Source organism: Peromyscus maniculatus, chromosome 5, assembly GCF_049852395.1.
Source record: "Peromyscus maniculatus bairdii isolate BWxNUB_F1_BW_parent chromosome 5, HU_Pman_BW_mat_3.1, whole genome shotgun sequence".
Taxonomy (NCBI): Eukaryota; Metazoa; Chordata; class Mammalia; order Rodentia; family Cricetidae; genus Peromyscus; species Peromyscus maniculatus.
The window spans coordinates 137413660-137438405 of NC_134856.1; the positions used below are offsets into that span (position 1 = coordinate 137413660).

A 24746-nucleotide genomic window follows, 5' to 3' on the forward strand; every position below is an offset into this window, starting at 1 on the left:
GTGGGATATGGAGAGAGGCCTACATCACCTGCATAGTCCCTGTCATCATCCTGGTTGGGAACATACCACCCCAAGTTTGGTTTCTGTGGCTTTCAGCCCCCTACTACTACGAATTCCAGAGTGTCTCTCCCACTCAGCAGCCTAAGTTTCCTTCACTGCCACTCAGCCTTTCTTGACATGGGCTTATTTTTTTTTATAGCATTCAGCTAGCAGATATACTTCATTTTGAAATTATTATTCTCAAAGCTTTGAGGTTTACTGTCTGCTTATATTCCAGTTATTTTGCCATGCTTTGTTTTTTTTAAAGCAGTGTTTTATGTATTCTTTGAGTATTTCATAGTGTATTTTGATTATATTTACTCTCTTCCCCCAACTCCTCCCAGATCGACCCCTCCTTAGTACCCACCCTGCTCTGTGTTCACTCTACATTTTTAGATTTTTTTATTTTATGTGTATAAGCATTTTGTCAGCACGTGTGTCTGTGTACAGTGTGTGCAGTGCCCTCAGAGGCCAGAAGAGGACATCAGGTCCCTTGGAACTGGACTCACAGGCAGTTGTAAACTGCCATGTGGGTGCTAGGGACTAAATCCAGGTCCTCTTCAAGAGCAATCAGTGCTCTTACTGATGAGACATCTCTCTGGCCCCTCCTTCTGCCTTTAATTCATCTATATGTTGCTCAACTACTCTTGGAGATTTTTTTTCATTATATTTTTCCAACCCTACTAAGCTATGTTATCCATGAGGTCTGAGATTTTGCTGTCTTTATTGCTGAATCTTCTGATAATCTTATAATATTGACATTTAACAAATGGTGTCTGAGTAAGGTAATTCATCTCCCTAATTATAAACCTAACACTTATGAACAGCACAGCATGATAGCATTTCCCATCTATTATCTATGCTACATATGTTTATTAATGTAAGTAGATGTCGGTCAAATTCTTGGTTATGCCACTGACCATGGCTGCTCCTTAGAGAAAGGTGAGTGAGATAGGGTTCGGGGAGCCTCTGAACTTATAGTGAAACTTTTATTGACAATGTATTCCCATATTAGTTGCACACTTAGAATTATTATTATTATTATTATTATTATTATTATTATTATTATTATTTTAGCATCAGGAGGTCTCTGAGTTAATACCATAGTCACCCTGAGCTTATTATCCACAGTCTTTTTATACCCAAAGCAAGGCGCACAAAAGACATCATGGTTCAAAGTACACAAACAAGTGTAAACACCTCCTTAGTACTCAAGACACCTGGTAACCACACCTTTGGCAAAATATCCTGTTATGTAGCCTTGTGGGGCAAAACAAGCTCAGATTCTCTTGACCTTCAGTCAAGATGGAATAAGGCCTCACTATGGATTCTCTGTGGGCCCCCACACTGTACTTTGCCTGTACTTGATATTTTGGATACAGTCAAACATGCTTTCTGTGTTTTAAATATGATTTATGAAGTTTCAATTTAAAATATAATCGGTACTAAGATTTTATAAACAAGACTAGACACAAAAAGCCATTAAATTAAAAAAGATATTTAAAAAGTTATAATGTGTGTAGTTGACTGGGGCAGGGAAGGAGGACTTCTGTTGGTCTTTTCTGTGTTGAACACACAGATTGCAAGCCCAGCGCCACTTTGAGATCTTTGGCAGCAGTTAATTCTGCAGCTCACACACGACTGAGCCTGTATGATAATGAGTATTCAGAGATTGGTAATGCCTGGGGGCGCTCACCAACCTAAGACAGAGTGCCTATGTGGCCTGGGCAGGCGTCTCCATGACGTGTAAGGTGACCTGCTGATTTCCCATGAAACCTAAGTCAGAAGCTCATTTTTTAGTAAAAGGGGGACCTGTAGGTCCCTGGCCCCTGTTTTGGGTAACTGTTGCCTTGCTTGCTGACCTTGACCTTGATATCCTCCCTATGCTAATTCCCTGCCGGGTTCCACCCTCCTGAATGCTTAAGGGAAGTTCCTTGTCTGTGTATCCTGCATACTGGGCGTTAACAGCTTAAATGCAAGATTGTAAAACATCGGTAGTGAACTTCTGCCCTCCGAGGTTCCCCCATTGTGCTGTAAGCCTGTATTTAAGACCTCCTCCCTCCTTCAATAAATGACATTCGGCATTAGAATTATTTTTAAAACGATACATGCTAGAAGATACCCTTGCTTATCATGGAAGGTTGGGGCTGCAGACAGCTGCCAGCTTGGAGCCTGTTGCTGTCCTGCCTTCTGAGGACCTTCACTCCTTGCTGCCCACTAGGTGCTGCAGGGGGCAGGACCACTCTGGGCCCTCTCAGGGAGACTTTCAGTGTATGTATAAAGAAGGGACCCTCTGAGGCCAGGGCAGACGCTCTTCTGAACAGTCCTGTGGGCTCTGTGCCTGTTGCCTCCTGCCCCCGGTTATCCAGACTTCCTAGAGGATGCCGTATGCCCTAGCCATGTGACCTCTTAGGTGGCTGCAGAGTTGTTACTGTGCTAAGGCTGTTCTCCAGGCAAGGACAAGAGGAGAGCGAGATGGGTGGCCCTCTCCTGGTAGGGAATCCATGTACTAAGCTTATGTGTGTCTTAATCTAACATGAACCCTACATAGTCTACCGAAGCGCAGACCCAACAGAAGAGGGACGGGAGGGAATTCCAGAGGACCAGCAAGAGCAAAGGTTGGAGGCAGGAAATGTATGTGTGGTTGGCATGGAAAGGAGGATGCCATTGGAGGAAATGGTGTGGAGGGTAACAGGCAGGCCAATCCCCACCCTCAAAGTGCCTGGGCATTGGCAGCATTTGATAGAGGGCCCTGGAGAGTTGTAAACAGAGTGTCATGATTGCAGTGATTTTTGAGAAACATCAGCCTGGCTGTGGTGTAGAGAAGGGCTGGAGGCCTTGTCCAGGTGAGAGAGGGACAGAGACTAGAAAGGTGGAAAAATGGGCAGGTGTCCCCAAAGACATCTAGAACAATGGACTGATGTGGAGTGATGGACCTCAGAGGTAGGACAGAGCCACGGTTTGGCTTTTTGTACTTGAGGCGAGCCTCTTAAATTCAGCAGCCATCATAGTTACACACCTAACTGATCTGGGTCATTCTCTGACTTCAAGCAGCCTTCTGCTGTGTGGAACTGGGCTGGATGGATATCAGAGCAAGTGTCCCTGAAGATCATGTGTCACCAAGCTGGCCAGGACTGAGCCTGGTCCTCCTCCCTGGCTAGGTCACTTTGGGCAACTTCGTGGGCTTGTGACCTATCTCAGAGTGTGTCTCTGCCCTTGCCTCTCTCCACAGACTCGCCTGCAGGCTGGTGTTGGCTATGGGAACACATTCAACTGTATCCGCATGGTGTACAAGAGGGAGAGTGTGAGTGTCCTGGGGCGGGTGGAGGGTGCCTGCTGGGCTCTCCCACGGGCTGGGGCCAGGGCCACACTCCTACACCAGAGCAACAGGCATGAGGCAGCTTGTTCCTGCTTATCACCTAGTTTCTCGTTTTGCACCATATGGCGTTGCTGGGGAGACACTGGTGTTGTATGGACTCTGGAGAAGCTCTGAGGGCTTTTAGCACCACAGTATGGAAAGGCCCACTGTCAGTTTCCTGAAACAATGATTGCTGGGTAAGCTGAGCCACAGCAGACTTCCCTTTATCTGGGTACAGAACCTTCCCCATGTGACCAGGCGCTGATTTTCAAATAGGAAACAGAATGATATTTTATAACACCAGCTCCCTTTTAAGAACTAGTGGGTTGCTTTCTAAGACTACCCATTGGGAATCTAAAATAAAAAATAAATAAATTGAGGGTGAAATGACCTAATTTAAAGAAACGGTCAAAGGCAGTTCGTGGCAGCTCTGCACTTTCCTCTGAGTCCTGGGAATGCACCCAGTTGTGACTGTTGGTGCCACAGGCCCCATCCTAACCAACGCCCCACGGTTGTGTGGCCTCCTGCAAGTACCGAGCTTGTCAGAAGACAAGTTCGTCTTGACGGCCAGTGTTGTTTCCACCCCCTCGATTGGCTGCTCTGAAGTCAGGGTGCGCACCGCCAACCTGGCGTTCTGAGGTGGTGGGTGTGACTCCCCGTCTCCTGAGAGAGCCGTTGAGTCTCCTTTTCTGGCTCACATCCTCTGCAGTACTTGCCAGCCAGTGTCCCACTGCCAGGACTCTGCAGGGACTTCAGGTGGTGCCTCTGGGGTAGTGTAGCTCAGCATCCCAAGTTATGGAGGAAGAGCCTGAAACAAGACTTGCACATACATGTGTGTGTGCGCACATGTATGTGGGGTGTCCTGCCCTGTCAGGAGCACCAGTCTGTGGCATAGCTTTGCACATGTTCAGTGTGTGAAGTGGCCTCCTAGGACGTTCTCATCTGTGGCACGTGTGTACTGTTTCAGTTCTTCCAGCGGCTGTGGAATTTTCCAGTTTTCCTTGGAACAGCTGTGGTCTTACCGAGAACACAGTTATAGAGGAGACCCTGACCCCAGCAGGAAGCATTGTTTCTCAGCCTCCCCCTCCCCACTCTACCCTCTTCTCTCTCTCTATGTGTGTGTATGTATGTGCACATGCATATATATGTGTGTGCATGCATGTTTGTATGTGTGTGTATTTATATGTGTCTGTGTGTGGAGGGGGCCCCATTCTGAGGTGCTGTCACCTACAGGCTGTTCCTGGCACTGTTGGGAGATCCCTTTGTTAGCCCCTTACCACAGACTTAGTGAGTTGTACTATATTGCCTGTCAGTTTGTCTGTACCCTGCTCCCCATCCTCATCTGTCCCACCCCCAGACCATGAGCTCAGGAGGGTGAAGACTGTTTTCTTATTGGTGTCCCCGAAGGCTTGACATACAGAAAGCAACCAAAGAGAGAGCGCATGCTTCGCTTGAGAGGCCAGTGAGGAGGTGTGTCGGTGCTTGGTCATGCCCACTGCTCCTTAGGGCTTCTCAGGTGTTCTGCAGCATAGCCTGCTTTTCTCCAGCTCCAGACACTGCCGTTTGGGACAGACAGACAGACAGACAGACAGACACACACACACACACACACACACACACACACACACACCATCTTAGCATCATATACGATGCCAAGGCTGTATTGTGCAGAAGGCTCCTCTTTGGGTCTAGACTGACTGCCTGGGTTGTGTGTGGCCCTCCTCCTCCGTCTTATCTGTGCCATCTAGACCCTCTTTGGAGCTCTTTTCTGAGACAGTGGATTATTGACTCGGGATGTCTCCAGCATGTATTACCCAAAGCTCCCAGGAGGGAGGCCCAGAGCATCAGGGGAGTCCCACACCTAGTATGCAGACAGAGACCCTGGGGCAGTGGTTCGGCCTCACACTTCCTCGCACTGGATCCCCTTGCCACAGGTGTTTGGCTTCTTCAAGGGCATGTCCTTCCCCCTGGCCAGCGTTGCCGTCTACAACTCGGTGGTGTTCGGGGTCTTCAGTAACACGGAACGGTTCCTCAGCCGGCACCGCTGTGAGGAGCCTGAGACCGGCCCTGGCCGAAGTCTGTCTGACCTCCTCCTGGCCAGCATGGTGGCCGGTGTGATCTCTGTTGGGCTGGGCGGTCCCGTGGACCTCATCAAGATCCGACTGCAGATGCAAACACAGCCGTTTCGGGAAGGTAAGAGGCCAATGGAGGGAAATTTGGTGCTGAGGACCTGTGACCTTTTCCCAGTTGGCTGGATCTGGGGTACCATTGTCCATAGCCTTGTTAGTGCGCAAGGTCACCCCCACCCTGTTCACCACAAGTACCACCTTTCACCTTCTCTTCCTGAGAGTTTTCCATGCTGCTCTTAAAAGTGGCTTTGGCAGAGGAGGAAGGGAAGGAGGGGCGCACGCTGCGTGTCCTGTTGTCAGCCTTGGTGGAGCTGGGTGCTGGAGGGGGGGGGGGGCGCACGCTGTGTACCAGCCTTAGTGGAGCTGGGTGCTGGAGGGGGGGGTGGGGCGCACGCTGCGTGCCAGCCTTGGTGGAGCTGGGTGCTGGAGGAGGGCGCACGCTGCATGTCAGCCTTGGTGGAGCTGGGTGCTGGAGGGGGCGCACGCTGTGTACCAGCCTTAGTGGAGCTGGGTGCTGGAGGAGGGGGTGGGGCGCACGCTGCGTGCCAGCCTTGGTGGAGCTGGGTGCTGGAGGAGGGGGGGGGGCACACGCTGCGTGCCAGCCTTGGTGGAGCTGGGTGCTGGAGGAGGGGGCGCACGCTGCGTGCCAGCCTTGGTGGAGCTGGGTGCTGGAGGAGGGGGCGCACACTGTGTGTCAGCCTTGGTGGAGTTGGGTGCTGGAGGAGGCATATTTCAGTGCCTCAGAGTTTTGTTCCTGGTTCTTTCACTGAATTTTTACCATTCTCCAGATGAGGTGTTGCCCTCTCCCTGCCTCAGTTTCCATTTCTGTAGAATGGAGGGGCTGGATCCCTGGTCTTTCCTGTTATGTTATGTATATGATAAGCCCCTTTTGCTGGTAGCCTTCGAAATGTTGCTGTGACTGCTCTGCTCACTGAGCCTGGGGTTCAGCTGTGTGACATAATGGGAGACCCACGAGCTTACTCAGAGCACCCTGGCCCAGGTCCCCAGCTCCCTGTCCAGGCAGTGTCTAGTGCAGGTCCCAAGTCCTCTGAGTGTGAGGCTGATACTCCCCACTAGGCAGAGGGGAGGGCCTGTTGCCCAGCTGCCATGAGGATGTGTCTCTCTCCAATACATAAAGTCAGTGTCAGGACAGAGGAGATGCAGGATCACAACAGAGCCACCAGGGAGGTATGAGGCAGGCCCATCCCGTCCCATCCCAGGGGTAAAAGCAAGGGTATGCAGAATGACATTTCATGAGCAGGCACCCTGCCCTGTCTGCTTCAGAAAAGCTCTCCAGTCTGAAATTACAGGGACTCTCCTCACTGGGTCCAGACGGTGGAAGATATTCAATGAAGACACACATTCCCCAGACTTATTTATCTACTTATTTATTTTTGAGAGAAGATCTAAGTTATCCAGGGCCTGGAACTTGTAATCCTCCTGCTTCAGCTGCCTAAGCAGCTGGTATTACAGGTCTGAGACACCAGGCCCAGAAGTGGGTGAAGTTTCTTGATAGGATTTGATGTCATCCTGTTTTAACTTCTCCTACCTACATCTGCTCTGTGGAGGACGCTGGGATGATGGTGGGATAAGGTCTGAGCCACGGGGATTTGAAGGCTTGCTTGGAAGTGTCTAGAGAGGAGGAAGGTGGGAGTCAGTCAGGGAAATGGATGGACCCCAAAGGGCCTCAAAACTGGGTGATGAGCTATGGCAGTGTAAGGTAGACATGAGTACCATCTATGGACCTGTTGCACGATGCACTCAGGGGTCTGTGCTGAGGACCCTGGAACAAGACTTTATTGCCTCATCTCCAGGTACCTCCATCTAAGAGCTAGACAGAAAATGGATGGATTGTGGGAAAATATAGGCTCTCAGCTAGGCTAGATCTGAGAGGGCTTGGAGCAGAGTTGAGAGCAGGATATAAAAACTGTTAACTGGAGTGAGAGCCTCTAGGAAGCACCAGGGTATGTAAAAAAAAAATCCACAGATGTGGCAAGGGCTAGACTTTTTCTCTCTTAGGGGAAATAAGGAAATACACACTTTGTGATGGTAACTTTCTCTTTTACTTTATCTTGAAAATTTTTCTTTCTGAACTCTACACAGCTACATTCTTTATATACAGATATATATACAGATATATATATATATCTTTACATGCATACATCTCTTTCCTGCACAGCCATACATCTCTCTCCATAATTACATCTATTTTCACACAGTTACATTTCCACACAGCTACATATTTCTTTTGCACAGTTATATCTCTTTTCTGTACAGATTCATTTTCCTTGTCTCCACACAGTTACAAATCTCCACACAGCCTCAGCTATACATCTCATTTATATGGCTCTGTCACCATATGGCCACATCTCTTCCTTCACATACATCTCCCCTACATACACGTTTCTTTTCTACACCTCTCTACCCACTCAGCTACATCTCCTCACACTTCCTTCTCACTTCTCTTCTGCACATTCAGCTCCATCCCTCTTTTAGCACACACACACTCACACTCACACACATACACTCACTTCAACAGCTAAACTCTGGGCAATACTGAGTTACATATACAGGGTCTGACCCATTCTCATAACACATGATAAGTCACACAGTTTCTCAGACTACAGACGTCACACTGATGGGCCAGTGAGTAACACTTGGCCTAAGTGGTCAGGGTTCCCAGACAGAAAGTGATATTGAAACCAAGGACCTAAGCGGTAAACAATTAGCTGGCTAAACCTAGTCTTGTATCATAAACCGAGGTTAAGAGTACGTGCAGAAGGTCTATTACTGCAGGGGGTTTATGTCCTAATGCTTTCAGCCTGACTTTGGCTCAACAGACACTTGGGAATTTGTCCTTGAACAAATTGTCTCCAGGAGCAACTTAGTCTATTTTGGATTTGCTCTGAGATCTTAGCAAAAATGTATAAAAGACTGTCTTTGTAGCTGAGTATTTTCCTATGTCCATCTGAATAATGAAAAATATCCTAGTATTATTTCTATTCATCAGAATTATACAGCTTAAGCAGAAATCATCTTCCTGACCATCCACAGCTATATGTGTGCCCAGTAGATGGAATATATTCATGAGATAAACACACAAGCAGAGGGAAAACACCCAGAGCAGTTCTTAGGGAAGAAATGTAATGACACACAAGAAAAATTACAGACAGAAGCAACCAGTCCAGAGTCTGCGGTTCCGTAAGCCTTGCTTGATGGGATTCCTCCATCAGAGGGTTACTCCTCTGGTGGGTCGACCCCTGAATTATTAATTGCCATCTGTTGTATATTTCTACAGTCTCTGGTAAAGCCATTGCTACCAGCAGCTCTGAGTGGCCCAGCTTGAAGGACAGAACTACATACCAGTTAAAAATATTGGAGAGGGCCACCCAGTCCTGCTTCACCTAGAGTGTGAGAGCCTGTGATATGGCCCACCTAGGTCAGGACCCTTTGGATCTACCCATCTAGGAAGTTCTTTCTAGCATACCACTTTCTAGGTAATCCCTTTGACCAGTAGGAACACAGAGACCACGAGTTCCCAACCCCAGGTGAGGTATTACAGGAGGGCTGGGCTTCCCTGACCACACCTGTGTGAGCACCTAGCTCTGGGCTTCCCTGACCCCATGCCTGTGTGAGCACCCACCTCTGGCCTCAAGCGTCAGTTCATCTGTGGTTCTGGGGGAAACCTGCTGTCTTAAACCCCGTGAGGCAGCAACAGAAGAGGAATGTGTGTCTGTCTGTCCTTCTGAGCATGCAGGAGACAAGTCCTCTAGGAGCCCAGGGAGGCCTCTGTAAGTGTCTGGAGGGCTGACAAAGTTCTAGTCCTCAAAGTCTATGTCCGGGTCCTAGATGATAACAAAGACAAAGACAGCTTACCTGAGTGAGTGGAGGGAGGGTTCAGGCTGGATTGGAGGGATCACCTGAGCAATGCCCACAAGCCCACTGAGTTGGGCTCACATGGGTCACAGCCCTGGGGGCCACATAGCACGGAGTCCTGTAGTACATTAGACTCAGTGGCAGGGTTCCTGCTTGTCTGGGCACCTGTAAAGGGGAAGTTGAAGCCCACAGGCCTCCCAGCCTGGGGTCTTTGCCCAGCTGGAGGTACGGTGGCAGAGAGCCTAGCACAGGTCACACAGGCCTCCCGGCCTGGGGTCTTTGCCCAGCTGGAGGTACGGCAGAGAGCCTAGCACGGGTCTCACTCTGAGCCCACAGGTGTGCTTCTGGCTTATAGAAGGAAGGTTATAGTGACTTTGTAACTCCTGGCCACCTAGGACTTTGAACAAAATCTTCTCGTACAAAGCTTCAGATTTCCGGGAGAGCTGGACTAGGGGTATGTCTCCAAAATATTGCTTAAGATGGGCCCAGTTCCAAGTTCCTGGACCCTGAAAGGGGCTCTGAGTGACATGAGTCAGGCTATTCACATGGGCATCCCCCTCTTCACCTTTCGTCATAGCTACTTGGGACAAGGTCTTGGGTAACCACAAATGTCAGAGGAACTCTGAAGAAGGGCTGTGGCATGCAGAGTGTCACCAGATAGGAAACTCTCTAGAAAACGAGGAAGGATATGGTTTTCATTAACTTGCTTCTTAGGAACTCTCGAGGCTAGAAAGAGAAATTGCAGGCAATTAAGACCGAGGAGGTAACATGGGTGAGCAGAGGTCCTAGGATGGGCACCCTCTCCCATTTGTTGAGACCCAGCCTGACTTTCCTGTTTCAGCTTTCCTCTGTTTGACTGACACATGAACTCGGGACACATCTCACTGCAGGCCTCCCTGTGCTGTTGGAAAGCTACAGCCTAGGTGAAGGGGCAGCACCTCTATCTGGAAGTGGCAGGAGCAGTGGGGCTGTGGTGACCTGCGTGGTGTCCTTCCAAGGGGACAGCCGTGACACTGTTTCCACATGGCTGCTAGCCTGGGGCCTGAAGTGTTTGGAGCCTCTGATGTTTTTAGGACAAGACAGAAAGCTGGACTTTACTGTAAGATATCACAGTCGGAAAGCATCAGGTACTTCAATTACAAGTAAGCTCAGCAAGCCTCTCCTGTGGCCTGATGAGTACGAGGCCAGGGAAGACTGAAAACTCACAGTCTCAGCTGCAGGTCAGGCCCTCATGAGGGATGGCTTTGCTGACCTGAGCATTCACAGGAAGTGTGGGCACCACTTGTGAGATCTCCCTTGGTTTGTGATTTTAATTCAAAATTGCCAGTCTACTTCCAGAGTAATGATCGCGTGATATGAGAGGTGGCCTGACGTTCTAAAGCCAATTGCCAGATGACTGTGTCCTCTACTTTAGGAAATGTGACAGATTTGGAGGTCACAGTGAGGTGGCCCAGCTCATCTTTTTGGGAGAACTGGTGACTTCCTCCTGAATGTGTATTTGCGGTGTCCCATGGCTGAAAGCTGACAGAACGCTGAACATGCCCTGCTACCCTGTAGAGCCCACCAGCAGACAGACTGCTGACTCACTGAGGTGCTTTCTTTTGCTAATCTTAGGTTAAGGATTTTAAGAGAAGTCACTCAGAGTAGGCACAATTGTATATCCTCTGGTTCTCCCGATAGAAGCAGACACATTTTCTCTGTCATTCTAATAGCATATGCATTTATTTAAAATAGGTGTGATACTTAAAATAATAGATGTGCACTGTTCCCTCAAACACACACACATGTGCACACATACATGTGCATGCACACAGGGCCTACGTTCTATGGTAAGAATTCCATTCCTGGAGTTAGACTGCCAGTAACTGAGAGCGTTAGGACAAGTCACCTGGTGTCACCAAACCTCAGGTGTGTCACTTCACAGCTAGGGCACATGGATGTCCATGAGGCTTTTAGCACAGTGGCTGTCATGTTGAAACTGTGAAATAATTGTCACCTGTGTGGTTGGTAACTATGCTATTTAGGAATCTCCCTGCTGGTGACCGCCTGTTGGCAGTCTGTCTTCACCGCCAAGCAGAGAAGTTATTAGCCAACTTGTTTATAAAGCCATGCCTCATTGGGATTATTTCCCTCAGCGCGTGGGCTCTTGGAGCCATGAGTGGGCCCGAGGGTGTGGCCATTTTTGAGATTCTTGGTACACATTGTGAAATTGTTGTGCAGCCGGGCCTTGTCATTTGCATTGGCAGCTGCTGAAGTTGAAAGGGAATTCCCTGCCAGTCAGCACCTAGGGCCATTGCATGTCACAGCCTTTAACCCTCCTCCAAACTCCAGATCACCAGAGCTAGTCTCCTGGGGCTCCTGCCCATTTGTGAGCATTGGTAAGCTTGGGTTCTTTCAAATGTGCCCCTCACAGTGAAGAAACATGCTTTCCCTTCAGCATTGTTACTGGCATGAATGAGTTGACCTGGTGCCCTGTTGGGTCTGTCAGGAAATGGAGGTCATTTCCTAGGTGTTGAGGCCAGCAATTTTCCTGTTGTCCTGTCCATTTGTATCTTAGAGGTTGATGGCCAGTGATGCTCTCCTCTACCTGGAAGCTCTTGGGTATGCACTAAAACACTGAAGTGCAGCTCCCAAGGCCCACATGTGGCAGGAGGAGGTTGAGAGACCAGAGGGGCTCAGCTTTGGCCATGATCCCAGTCATCTCCAGGCCCAGCTGGAGCCAGGTGCGCTATGTTCTGCCGTTTGCTCTGGGGCTCAGTCCATCCTTCACAGTCACTTCCTGAGCCCCTCTGAGTGACTGAGAGGGGGTAAAGCAGAGCTGTGGGACGCATAGCCCCCTGCCTTTGGAAACCTCCGTGTCAAGGGCCCTCTCTGGAACCCTGGACTCTGGCTTTGTGGATCAGGAAGGCACTGAGGCAGCAGCCACGATGAGTTCTCTGGACACTGATTCAAAGATAAATTCTGGAGTGGAGTGTTTTTCATATCGAGGGAATAATGCAGAGCAATGGTCAATGGCAGGAAGTAGCATGTGGTGGCAGGGTGCAAAACCTGGGAGGGCAGGAACTTGGGGACAGAAGGGGTGAGTTGGGAAGAGCTTGGATTTCTTAGCAGAGGATGGGTGAGTCTAGCCCACAGGGAAGCAGTTTGGACCCTAGGATGAGCCCACCAGAGCTGTGTCACAGCAAGAGAGATCTGGCCTTTGGAGGCAGCACATGGTGTTAGGAATGGTAGGATGGGTAGGATGAGGTGGTGGCTGCTGCCCTAGCCCAGGGTCACAGACTTGGGGACACAGAGGAGTGACAGGAGTGACAGATCAGATGCACTGATCGCGCAGAACTGACAGCCCAAGTTTGAGGAGAGAAACGTGTCAGAATTGACCCAGGGTTTCAAAGTTGGGCGATGGGCCATGAGGGCAGCGGAGGAGGCTTCCTCACAGAAGGCAGCAGTGAGCAAGGGTGAGCTCAGTGGCTGGCGCGCAGTAGTGGTCAGTGGCTACTGTCTGAGCTCCTGCTCTGGAGCCTGGCGGGTGGGTAAGTGGGGCTGGGTTGTGTTGTAGGAGGTGTGTGAGAGCAGCTGGCAGTGTCCGGCCTGAGGGGAGCAGGAAGCGTGAAATGACAGCTGGACTTCTGGCGTTGGAGGCGGGAGCTTGGGTTGTGTGACTCAGTTTCTTCCCCCGCCTGTTCGAGGTGACAGCTCAGCTCTGCTACTCTATGACGTCTAGGAGCAGGGTCCTGAGACACAGGGGTCACCCAAGTGGGGTGGGGTGGGTGTCGTTGAGGGAATAAATATTTGGGGAAGATATGGCGTAGAGAAGGGAAAGGCTTTCTTCAAATCGGGAGGGAAGGAGGAAATACAGAGGGATTTTTGAGGGTGAGTGGAAGGCCACGAGGGAGTGCTGGGGGTGAGTGGAAGGCCACGGGGCAGTGCTGGGGGTGAGTGGAAGGCCACAGGGGAGCGCTGGGGGTGAGTGGAAGGCCACGGGGGAGTGCTGGGGGTGAGTGGAAGGCCATGGGGCAGTGCTGGGGGTGAGTGGAAGGCCACGGGGCAGTGCTGGGGGTGAGTGGAAGGCCACGGGGCAGTGCTGGGGGTGAGTGGAAGGCCACGGGGCAGTGCTGGGGGTGAGTGGAAGGCCACGGGGCAGTGCTGGGGGTGAGTGGACGGCCAGGGGGAGTGGTGGGGATGAGGGGAAGGCCACGGGGGAGCACTGGGGGTGAGTGGAAGGCCACGGGGGAGCACTGGGGGTGAGTGGAAGGCCACGGGGCAGTGCTGGGGGTGAGTGGAAGGCCACGGGGGAGTGGTGGGGTGAGTGGAAGGCCACGGGGCAGTGCTGGGGGTGAGTGGAAGGCCACGGGGCAGTGCTGGGGGTGAGTGGAAGGCCACGGGGGAGCGCTGGGGGTGAGTGGAAGGCCACGGGGCAGTGCTGGGGGTGAGTGGAAGGCCACGGGGGAGAGGTGGGGGTGAGTGGAAGGCCACGGGGCAGTGCTGGGGGTGAGTGGAAGGCCATGGGGGAGAGGTGGGGGTGAGTGGAAGGCCACGGGGGAGAGGTGGGGGTGAGTGGAAGGCCATGGGGGAGAGGTGGGGGTGAGTGGAAGGCCACGGGGCAGTGCTGGGGGTGAGTGGAAGGCCATGGGGCAGTGCTGGGGGTGAGTGGACGGCCACGGGGCAGTGCTGGGGGTGAGTGGAAGGCCACGGGGGAGCGCTGGGGGTGAGTGGAAGGCCACGGGGCAGTGCTGGGGGTGAGTGGAAGGCCACGGGGCAGTGCTGGGGGTGAGTGGAAGGCCACGGGGCAGTGCTGGGGGTGAGTGGAAGGCCACGGGGGAGAGGTGGGGGTGAGTGGAAGGCCACGGGGCAGTGCTGGGGGTGAGTGGAAGGCCACGGGGGAGAGGTGGGGGTGAGTGGAAGGCCACGGGGCAGTGCTGGGGGTGAGTGGAAGGCCACGGGGGAGAGGTGGGGGTGAGTGGAAGGCCATGGGGCAGTGCTGGGGGTGAGTGGAAGGCCACGGGGCAGTGCTGGGGGTGAGTGGAAGGCCACGGGGCAGTGCTGGGGGTGAGTGGAAGGCCACGGGGCAGCGCTGGGGGTGAGTGGAAGGCCACGGGGGAGCGCTGGGGGTGAGTGGAAGGCCACGGGGCAGTGCTGGGGGTGAGTGGAAGGCCACGGGGGAGTGATGGGGGTGAGTGGAAGGCCACGGGGGAGCGGTGGGGGTGAGTGGAAGGCCACGGGGCAGTGCTGGGGGTGAGTGGAAGGCCACGGGGGAGCGCTGGGGGTGAATGGAAGGCCACGGGGGAGCGCTGGGGGTGAGTGGAAGGCCACGGGGGAGCGCTGGGGGTGAGTGGAAGGCCACGGGGGAGAGGTGGGGGTGAGTGGAAGGCCACGGGGCAGTGCTGGGGGTGAGTGGAAGGCCACGGGGCAGTGCTGGGGGTGAGTGGAAGGCCACGGGGGAGCACTGGGGGTGAGTGGAAGGCCACGGGGCAGTGCTGGGGGTGAGTGGAAGGCCACGGGGGAGCGCTGGGGGTGAATGGAAGGCCACGGGGGAGCACTGGGGGTGAGTGGAAGGCCACGGGGCAGTGCTGGGGGTGAGTGGAAGGCCACGGGGGAGAGGTGGGGGTGAGTGGAAGGCCACGGGGGAGTGGTGGGGGTGAGTGGAAGGCCACGGGGGAGCACTGGGGGTGAGTGGAAGGCCACGGGGCAGTGCTGGGGGTGAGTGGAAGGCCACGGGGCAGCGCTGGGGGTGAGTGGAAGGCCACGGGGCAGTGCTGGGGGTGAGTGGAAGGCCACGGGGCAGTGCTGGGGGTGAGTGGAAGGCCACGGGGGAGCGCTGGGGGTGAGTGGAAGGCCACGGGGGAGCGCTGGGGGTGAGTGGAAGGCCACGGGGGAGCGCTGGGGGTGAATGGAAGGCCACGGGGGAGCGCTGGGGGTGAGTGGAAGGCCACGGGGCAGTGCTGGGGGTGAGTGGAAGGCCACGGGGCAGTGCTGGGGGTGAGTGGAAGGCCACGGGGGAGTGCTGGACCTGGTGCCGCCATAGGGAGGATACTCTACCTGGAGCAGGGGGCAGAATATAGCTGGGGTTGGAGGATGTGGCCCTGCTTTTGAGCTTGCCAATAGCGCATGAGTCATGCCGGATGGTGAGTAGAAGAGAAGGCTAGCTGCGGGCTTGAGCCAGGCCAGTGGTTCTCAACCTGTGGGTCATGACCCATTTGAGGGTCACATATCAGATATTTATGATTCATAACAGTGGCAAAATTACAATTATGAAGTAGTAATGAAATAATTTTATGGTAGGGAGTTACCACTACATGAGGGACTGTATTAAAGGGCTGCCGCATTAGGAAGGTTGAGAGCCACTGCTCTAGGCAGTGTGGGCCTTTTAGAACCCAAAGCCATTAGAACCAAGATCTGTATGGCAACAAAGATGGGAAGAGACCCATTTGCTTGCTTCACGTGTCCTCAGAGGTCCCCAGGAGGGACACCATACAGATGAGTGACTGCTGAACCACCACACACACACATGCATACCACAAATGCACACTTTACATACACATACCACAGGTGCACACCTCACACATGTGCACACCACACATGCACACTTCGCATATATGCATACTACATATGCACACTTCACATACACAGGTGCACACCTCGCATATATGCATACTACATATGCACACTTCACATACACAGGTGCACACCTCACACACATATACCACACATGTACACTTTACACACATGCATACCACATGCACACTTCACATACACATACCATATGTGCAAACCTCACACATGTATTCCACACATGCACACTACACACACACACACACACACACACACACACACACACACCACACACTTGCATATCTCACACATTCCCCTCTTCTCCAGGCATGTTGGGGGGAGCAACAGGTTCTTTAAGTTCACGAATTACTGATGATACCTCCATTCACTTCCGAATTAAGGGAGTTATGTGAAAAGTCAGACCCCCTGGGAACACAAGAGACACAAAAACCCAGAGATGTTCCAGGACTTTGTAGCCTGGCTGTGCTTCTCTAGGAGGTTCTGAGAAGCTGAGAGGAAGTGAGGGCTGGGCTCTGGCAGCCTAGAAGCAGAGGGAGGAGGTTCACAGAGAGGCTACGCGTATGGCCATGCACTAAGCATAATATACTTTTGCCAAAGTTGCATGCAGTGGAGGTACACCATGGCGTTTAGTTTTGTTTTTAATCAATGGACAAGACTAAGTGTTGTCCTGGTTTTGGGACTTGAGATCCGTCTTGAGCGTTCTTGGTCCCAGAGCTCCCACAGGCTGGACTGCAGGCAACAAGGTTGACAGGTGTGTCCTTTGGGAATCCAGACTCCTATCGGCACAGGGCAGTACACATAGGAATGGTAACAGTTTCCCTTGAGCAAAGTGCATTCTCACAGCTCCCATCTCAGTGAAGTGTCATTTGTAACACTGTCTAAATTACAAAGCCATGGAAGTGAACTGGCCATTCATCTTTGCCCCCACTTAAGAGATGAAGAAACCAAGGTCCATGAAGTGTTCAGTCCCTTGTACATGGTTGTACAGTAAATAGCAACTGAACTAGAACACACATCCTGGCCGGTTTCTTTTACTCCTACCATAGCTGCAGAGTTGATAACTGTGGTGTAAAGTCTCCATCCTTGTAGGCCTTTATGACCTTGACCTAGCCATTGTTAGTATTGCGGTGTATTTTTATGTGGGCCTAGAATTGTAATATCCGCAGCTGACGACATGCTTTGTGGTGCCAGCGTGAGCCATGCATGCTGAACTTGTGAGGTGGACCCCAAACAACCAGTGCTCCAGAGGCGCTTTGCTTCTCAGTGAGTGCCTCCTTGATGGCTCTGTGGTGTTCTTTAACCGTGAGTATCAGCAGAGCATTGCAGCTGTGGAGGCCACAGAAGTTTGCTGCAAATGTAGGAGACATTTTCCATGGTAGGTGTGGTTATATAGGTGCACTCCATTGACAGAGCTCACCAATTATGCACTTAAGCGCTAACCTTTTCATTAAGTGTAAATTTAGAAACAAATTGATTAAAAAAAAGTAGGAGGCAAGACAAACCGGGAAGAAAAACAAGGAGCAAACCACTCCAGTGTAAGCACAAGGAAATCTGACACGCCCTGAGCGAATGTTCTACAAAGAGCAGAGACTGGCTGTTCCCCTCCTGCATGTCGGTGTCGTAAAAACCAGCTAAAGGCTGTGGGGATGTCATAGATGGAGAGACTAGATTCCTTCCTGGAGGAGAGAGATGCTATCAAGGATGTCATGAGGTCAAATGACAGCTCTGCTACAGATGGTAGATTAGATAAAGGTCTCGTCAATGTAGAGTTTGAACCTGGTCACTGAGATAGACAAGATGACATCTCAAACTTTAGGATATGTGTTCAGAAGCAGTTAGGATTAGACATTCAGTGCATGCAGCCCACCCTGAAAGAGTTTCTGAACCAGTTGTGCAGCCAGGGAGGACTGCTGCTTAGGGGGTGGGACTAAGGGCCAGATGCACTATGAGTAGAAAGCCTAGGGCATTGGTCCTGGCTATGAAGTCTTGGGCTCCAAGTATGTGCTGTGAGCTGAGGTAGCTGAGGCCAGGGGGACCTGAGGCAGAAGTTCCCATCCCTTGCCGGTGCTGATGCATTCTGAGAGCAGGAGCGCGAGAGCATCAACACTCAGGTCTGAGAACTGCACACTCAACATGGTTGCACCAGAAACTCACTCTGAAAGGGAATTGTGTGAATTCTCCTGGGCAACACACACTCCAAAATCTGCTTTTATAGCTTTGAACTCTAATTGCAAATTGTGCTTCCTTCAATTAGCAGTTTGCCCCAGGAAACATCACAACAGGGAAATAATTCAAAACCCATCCCACCAAGGAAGAAATACAGACTGATGTGGTATTTTTAATCTAATGGACTTTTATATGCTGTGTTTTTATTTTTTGTTACTTTTAACCTTTGTTAATTTATAATCTTAACTCTTGCATAATTACATCACATTCATCTTTGAGTTTGTATATTTCTTTGTTAGGTTTTAGATTGTCCTGTATTTTTCCAACCTGTCCTAATGCCAACAACCCACTGTTCTTTTGGTGAATAGCCCCTGTATTGTCTTTTATTCCTATTTCATGTCTTCTCTTTAGTTCCCTGCACTTTCTGTTTTTACTTCTTAATTCTAGCCTTCCATAGCTCTAAAAATCTTTGAGCTCCATGGGCCCTAAAACTATTCCAGCTTCCCCTTCTCGGATATTTTTCCATTTCAACTTTTATCTCAGTTGATGTAATACTGTAGCTAGAGTTTTCCTGCCTTGCCCACAGTCAGGAAAAATCTCCATCACCCGCCAGTCCCACAGCTGCTCAGACCCAACCAAGTAAACACAGAGTCTTATATTGCTTACAAACTGTATGGCTGTGACAGGCTTCTTGCTAACTGTTCTTATAGCTTAAATTAATCCATTTCCATAAATCTATACCTTGCCACATGGCTCATGGCTTAGCGGCATCTTCACATGCTGCTTGTCATGGCAGAGGCTGGCAGTGTCTCCTCCCACCTTCCTGTTCTCTCAATTCTCCTCTCTGTTAGTCCTGCCTATACTTCCTGCCTGGCCACTGGCCAATCAATGTTTTATTTATTGACCAATCAGAGCATTTGACATATAGACCATCCCACAGCATAATACTACTACCCAACCTGATTCTTTCTACTCCTAATCTTAGCAACTAATACCTTTGTAGATGCCATACAAGTCTTGTTCTTTTATTCTTTGATACTTATTATCAAAGGGATAGTATTTTCAACCGGCTAGGATGATATTGGCATAGTGGTCCTATCCAGCTGCTGAGGTTGTTTCTGTAGTTTATATTCTTGGAGTACTATAGGGGACCATATCTCTGCCTCATGCACATGGATTGAGAGTTTAACTGCTAAACTGTCCCCTCAGCCCTACCATAGTCTAGCTCACTTTGAACATTGCAGATAATTCAACAAAAATAATGCAGCTGATAAAATCCAATCAACACAATATGCATAAGTCAGAACACATAATATATAAGAAACATGAAGGACAGCAATGGATCTCAATGAGAGAGCATTGCGTTAAATCCCAGATAAAGAATTCAAAGGACGGATTGTAAGAAAGTTTAATAAAAATAGAAGATACAAATAAACTATCAAATGAGTTGAAATAGAATCCAAATAAATAAATGAAATAAGAGAATCAAACAGGATTTGACATAAGAACTCAAGAAAGAGATAGAAATACTAAATACAAATAAAATTGAAATTTAAGAGATAGAAGCTCAGTAAGTCAAATAAACTCTTTACAAAGCTCTGCTCATGAATGGCTCAAATAAAAGACAGACTGTCGGGGATGAAAACAGATCGATTCAGATGCTGACAAAGATAAAGTGATAAAATATGAATAGAATACACAAGCTCTATTTGACACCATTAAAAGATCAAATTTCTAAGTCATGGAGTGATAGAACTTTAGTCTAAGGATATATATATTATATTATATTATATTATATTATATTATATTATATTATATTATATTATATTATATTATATTATATTATATTATATTATATTATATTATATTAAACAAAATAGTAGCACAAGTTCCCCAAATGTAGAGAAGCAGATGGCATCTAGAACCAGGAGGCATTTAGAACACCAAACAGACAAGATGAGAAAAGAACCTGCTGACACCATATTATAGTAACACTAAACAAGAGAGCAAAGGAGATACTGAAAGCTGAGAGAAGCACCGAGTCTTATATACAAGCGAACCCATGAAAAGTCCAGTGTCACTCTTTACAGAAATAGAAAAAAGTCTTAAAATACCTGCAGAAGCATGAGACTCCAGAAAACCAAAACAGTCCTAAGCAAAATGAAAAATGCTGGAGACATCAGCATACTTGATTTCAAGTTGTAATATAGAGTCACGGGAGCAAAAACCAACATGTAGACCGTAGGGTAGGGTAGGGTAGAGTAAGATAGATAAGATGGGGTGGAATAGAATAGAATAGGATGGAGGACCCACATTTAGACGCTCACAACTATGGCCAATTGAATTTTGACAAGCCAAAAATCTATATTGGAGAAAAAGATAGCCTCTTCAACAAATGTTGCTGGTGAAACTGGGCAGCGACATTAGAAGAATGAATTTAGATCCTTATTTCTCACCCTGTATGAAAATCAACTCCAAATGGAGTAAAAGCCTTAATGTAAGATCTGAACTCCAGAATGCATTGGAGGGAAAATAAGAGAAAACATTTTAAGATATCAGCATGGGCAAGGACTTTGATTTTTAAATTCTATTTATTTAGTGTTGGAGGAGACACATGCCATGCACATGTGTGGAGATCACAGGACAATTTAATGAGAGTTGGTTCTCTCTCCCATTATGTGGGTCCTAGGAGATCCAACTCAGGTCATCAGGCTTGGCAGCAAGCATCTTTACCCACTGAGTCAGCTCAGTGGCCTGCCAAAGACTTTCTGAATGGCACTCCAGTCACTCAGGAAATAATGCTAACAACTGTCAAGTGGGGTTTCATGAAATTAAAAAGCTTCAGCACAGCAAAGGAAACAATGGAGTGAAGAGATAGCCCACAGAAAGGGAGAGGCTCTTTGATGGCTAGATATCTAACAGGGTTAATACCTAGATTATACAAAGAGCTCAAAGAACTAAGCAAGTCAAACAATCTAATCAATAGACAGCCTAATGAAATGAGTAGACACATGTCAATAAATGCATGGGCAATAAACATGAAAGAATATTCAGTGTCACTGATCATCAGAGAAATACCAACTAAACTGCATTGAAATTCCATCTCCTCCAGTCAAAATAGCATTCATTAAGAACATCACAGCTGGGCAGTGGTGGCACATGCCTTTAATCCCAGCACTTGGGAGGCAGAGGCAGGCGGATCTCTGAGTTTGAGGCCAGCCTGGACTACACAAAGAAAACCTATCTTGAAAAACAAACAAAATGAGAAAATAAATAAAAATTCTAGAGAAGATATAGGGGTAGGGAGGAACTTTTGGTAGAGGTATAAATTAGTCTAATCACTGTGGAAGTCATATGGAGGTTCCTCAAAAACTAACACCTAGCTACCTGTGCCACTCCAAATCATCACAACAGAGAGATATCTGCACATCAATATTATTGCAGTGCTCATCACAGTAGCTGAGCTATAGGACCAGCCCAGGAGTCAGCACAGAGTGCACTAAGGAAATGTGGTTATACACACAGTAGAAGTGTTTCAGCCATGAAGAATGAAGTTATGTCATTTACAGGAAAATTGATTCAACTGGATATAACCTAGTAAGCAATTTAAGTTGTTTCAGAAAAAAAATATTACATGTTTTCTCTCATTTGTGGTTCTCATATTTTATATAGGTGCATGACATCATACATATACATATGGCATGAAAGAAGTAAGGCTGAGTAGGGAACAGTGGGAATAGAGAGGTGAGAAAGGGGTACGCAGCAGGGCGTGGGGTACATATGCTCCAAGTATGTTACACACTTGCATTAAATCATCTTATGTAACCATGGTGCACTGCCTTGCTACAGACCCCAAACAAGGAGGCTAATTAATCACTGAAAGAACAACCCCCCAAACTGTGAGCCAAAATAAACCTTTTCTCTTCAGAAGATAATTACCTCGGGTGTTTTGTGATAGAACTGCCAAGTTGACAAGTATTAACAGTGTGAGTTTGGGTTGGTCCGGAGCTGCGTCAGCATCCGGGTGGTTGTTTTCATGTCTAGGATAGTCCAGTGCATACTTTACTGGCTATTATATTGGTTTAATAGCCACAGATGAGTAATTATAAACCAATAAAAGCTAGATTGCTTATGTTGCTAACTTAGAAGAATGTGAGAGAATTTTCTTATTGCTTACTCAGGAGAGATAATGGGAAAAAAATGCAGGGGTTTATGGACAGGGCTGCTGGCAGTTTGGCCAGTGTTCTTTCAACATCTGCACTGCCAAACTAGCAGATCATTATCTGGACACCGCCTCCTGGGTCAGGTCAGCCACAGCTAGAGAGGAGCTGCCTAGCCAGCATTTATACAGCCAGACAACGGCACCTATTTGGTCTATGGCAAATTTCCCAGGGCACACTGGTAATGTTGTCACAGTTTGGGGAAAGAATGTATAATGATCTCTTGGGGCCCCTCAAGGGCCACAATGTCTGCTCTTGCTCAAATGAACCCCAAGGTGGCCTTTATCCCCCTCACCTCCCTTCCCCTACACAGGTGGAAATGTGTATGTAGGAGTTTGCTCAGGCGTGTTTCTCAGGCAAGTGCTGCCTCCCCTTGCTCTTGTGGAATTCTGGGATGAGTTAAAGTTCATGTCCTTTAATCTCCACTTTGAACTACACAGCCACAAGGCTGAATGTTCATCGGAGAAAGATGGGGACATTTGGGGACTTGGGAGTTAGCTCCCAGGATGAAAGGCCACTTCCTGTTTACAGCATGTGTGAGACCAAAAGAGACCTGGGATCAGGTGGCTCAAATAGTGTTGTGGTCATGGGTGGCTTTCATGCTTCATCCTGGTCCCATCGTGTTAGTAGGAGCCTTCAGAAGGGACCTTTTTTTCGGTATTGGAAGGCCTATCCGACCAAGAGCCACAACAGAGAAGATGAGCACAAGGGAAGGTGGAGGGTGCTCTGTGGGAGGACCATCTGGGAGAGAGACCAGTCTGCTGCTCTGTGTACCCCAGAGATGCTACAGAGAGAGAAAACCACCAGCATAGTAGCCCCCCGCCCCGCCCCGCAGCCTGAACTTGTGGGGATCCACCAAAGAAGACTGCTCAGACATGGGTTTAAGCCATAGAAAGTCTTTATTAGCCGGCTGGTGACTACACTGGGTGTTTGGGATCTCAGTGTAGCCCTGAGACTTTCTCAGGGTGAGCTTTTAAGCACAGCAACCATATCCTGGGTTGACATACTTGACTTAACAAGAACACTCAGAAGCAGAACTAACTACAGATGCCAAAAAGCAAGGTTAGCACATTTAGAGACTTCTCAGAGTCATGAACTTTGATGGATCAGGCCTTTGTTTTCATTTTGGCAGGTGGTGCTGTCTACGTGTTGAGTGTTACTGTCTGAATGGTACTTCTGTGATGGAGTCAGTTGTGCTAGGCCCCTGAACTTTGAGGGTCCATTGATACCGCCTTGCAGCTGTTTTAGGGCACAACCAGGCCAGGGCTGGCATGAGTCAAAACATGCCTATTCTCTAGCCAGCCAGTGGGTCCTCTCACTGACCATTATTTGCTAACTTATTGGACCCAACACTATTCCAGCTACCACACTGAGGACTTGGCATGTTACTTGACATGTATCTGTGACAGTAGTCTGTCAGTCTTTTAAGGATCAGAAAACAAAGATAGAAAATGCTGACACTTGTAAGTGGTGGAAGAGGATTTGCATCCAGGACAGCCTAGCTTCAAATCACATTTACTTTACCACACAGAGTACAGGCATTCACATGCATGTTCACATATGTGCACACACACACACAGTATTGGGAGAGACAGGTGTGTGTGTGTGTGGGGGACTATGAATGACTATCAATTCCCCATCAAGAGTGATCTTGACTTGACAGTCTTAAATGATCCTGGGCATTCTACAATCACAACTGCTTAGAAATGCATAGTGATGGTTGACCAGAAGGCTCTGGGAATCCCAGGGCAACTTGGCTGGGAGTGTCTCCAATCTTGTGTGCAGGTTGCCAGGGCTCCTGATTGGAGCCTCAAAACTCTGGTATACGCTGCCAAGAGTGACAGATAGCTTGGTAGAAACAAATGTACCATGTGAGTGGAGTCTGTCAGTGGGATGGGCCGGCTGTGGTGCCAGGGGCTGGCCAGTCTCTTACCTGCCTGATCACTTGCTACCATCTCTCTCCGGTCTTTTCAGCCAACCATGGGTTGAAGACCAGGGCAGTGGCTCTAGGGGAGCAGGCAGCATACCAGGGACCAATACACTGCATCGCAACCATTGTGCGGACCGAGGGCCTGGCAGGACTATACCGGGGAGCCAGTGCCATGCTGCTGAGGGACATCCCAGGATATTGCCTCTACTTTATTCCCTATGTGTTCCTGAGTGAATGGATCACACCCGAGGCCTGCACAGGGCCCAGCCCCTATGCTGTGTGGCTGGCAGGTGGCATTGCAGGTAAGGGCTACAGCATGGGAGTCCCATCCCTGGGTCCTGGGCCTGCCACAGTGATGGCAGAGTGCAGAGGAACCCACCATGACCTTCCCACCTCTGAGAAGGCAGGACTCATCCAGCCGTATACGCAGGACCCTTTATTTCACTTACTATGTGCCC

General features: G+C 49.3%; 1 protein-coding gene across 9 annotated transcripts in view; it reads left to right on the forward strand.

Annotated features, from left to right (window-relative positions):
- The window catches only part of Slc25a48 (solute carrier family 25 member 48), a 46557-nt gene that overhangs the window by 7974 nt on the left and 13837 nt on the right, over positions 1-24746 (forward strand). For 8 of the 9 annotated variants that reach the window (XR_013051671.1, XR_006072686.2, XR_006072685.2 and 5 more), the window contains 3 exons: positions 3272-3343; positions 5332-5590; positions 24333-24590. Coding sequence is in view for 6 of the 9 variants with exons in the window: in XM_042278556.2 (XP_042134490.1) it covers positions 3272-3343; positions 5332-5590; positions 24333-24590 (589 nt within the window). In the remaining 3 variants the exon portion in view is untranslated. The remainder of the gene's footprint in view (positions 1-3271; positions 3344-5331; positions 5591-24332; positions 24591-24746) is intronic. The other variant, XM_076573432.1, reaches the window with a different exon arrangement.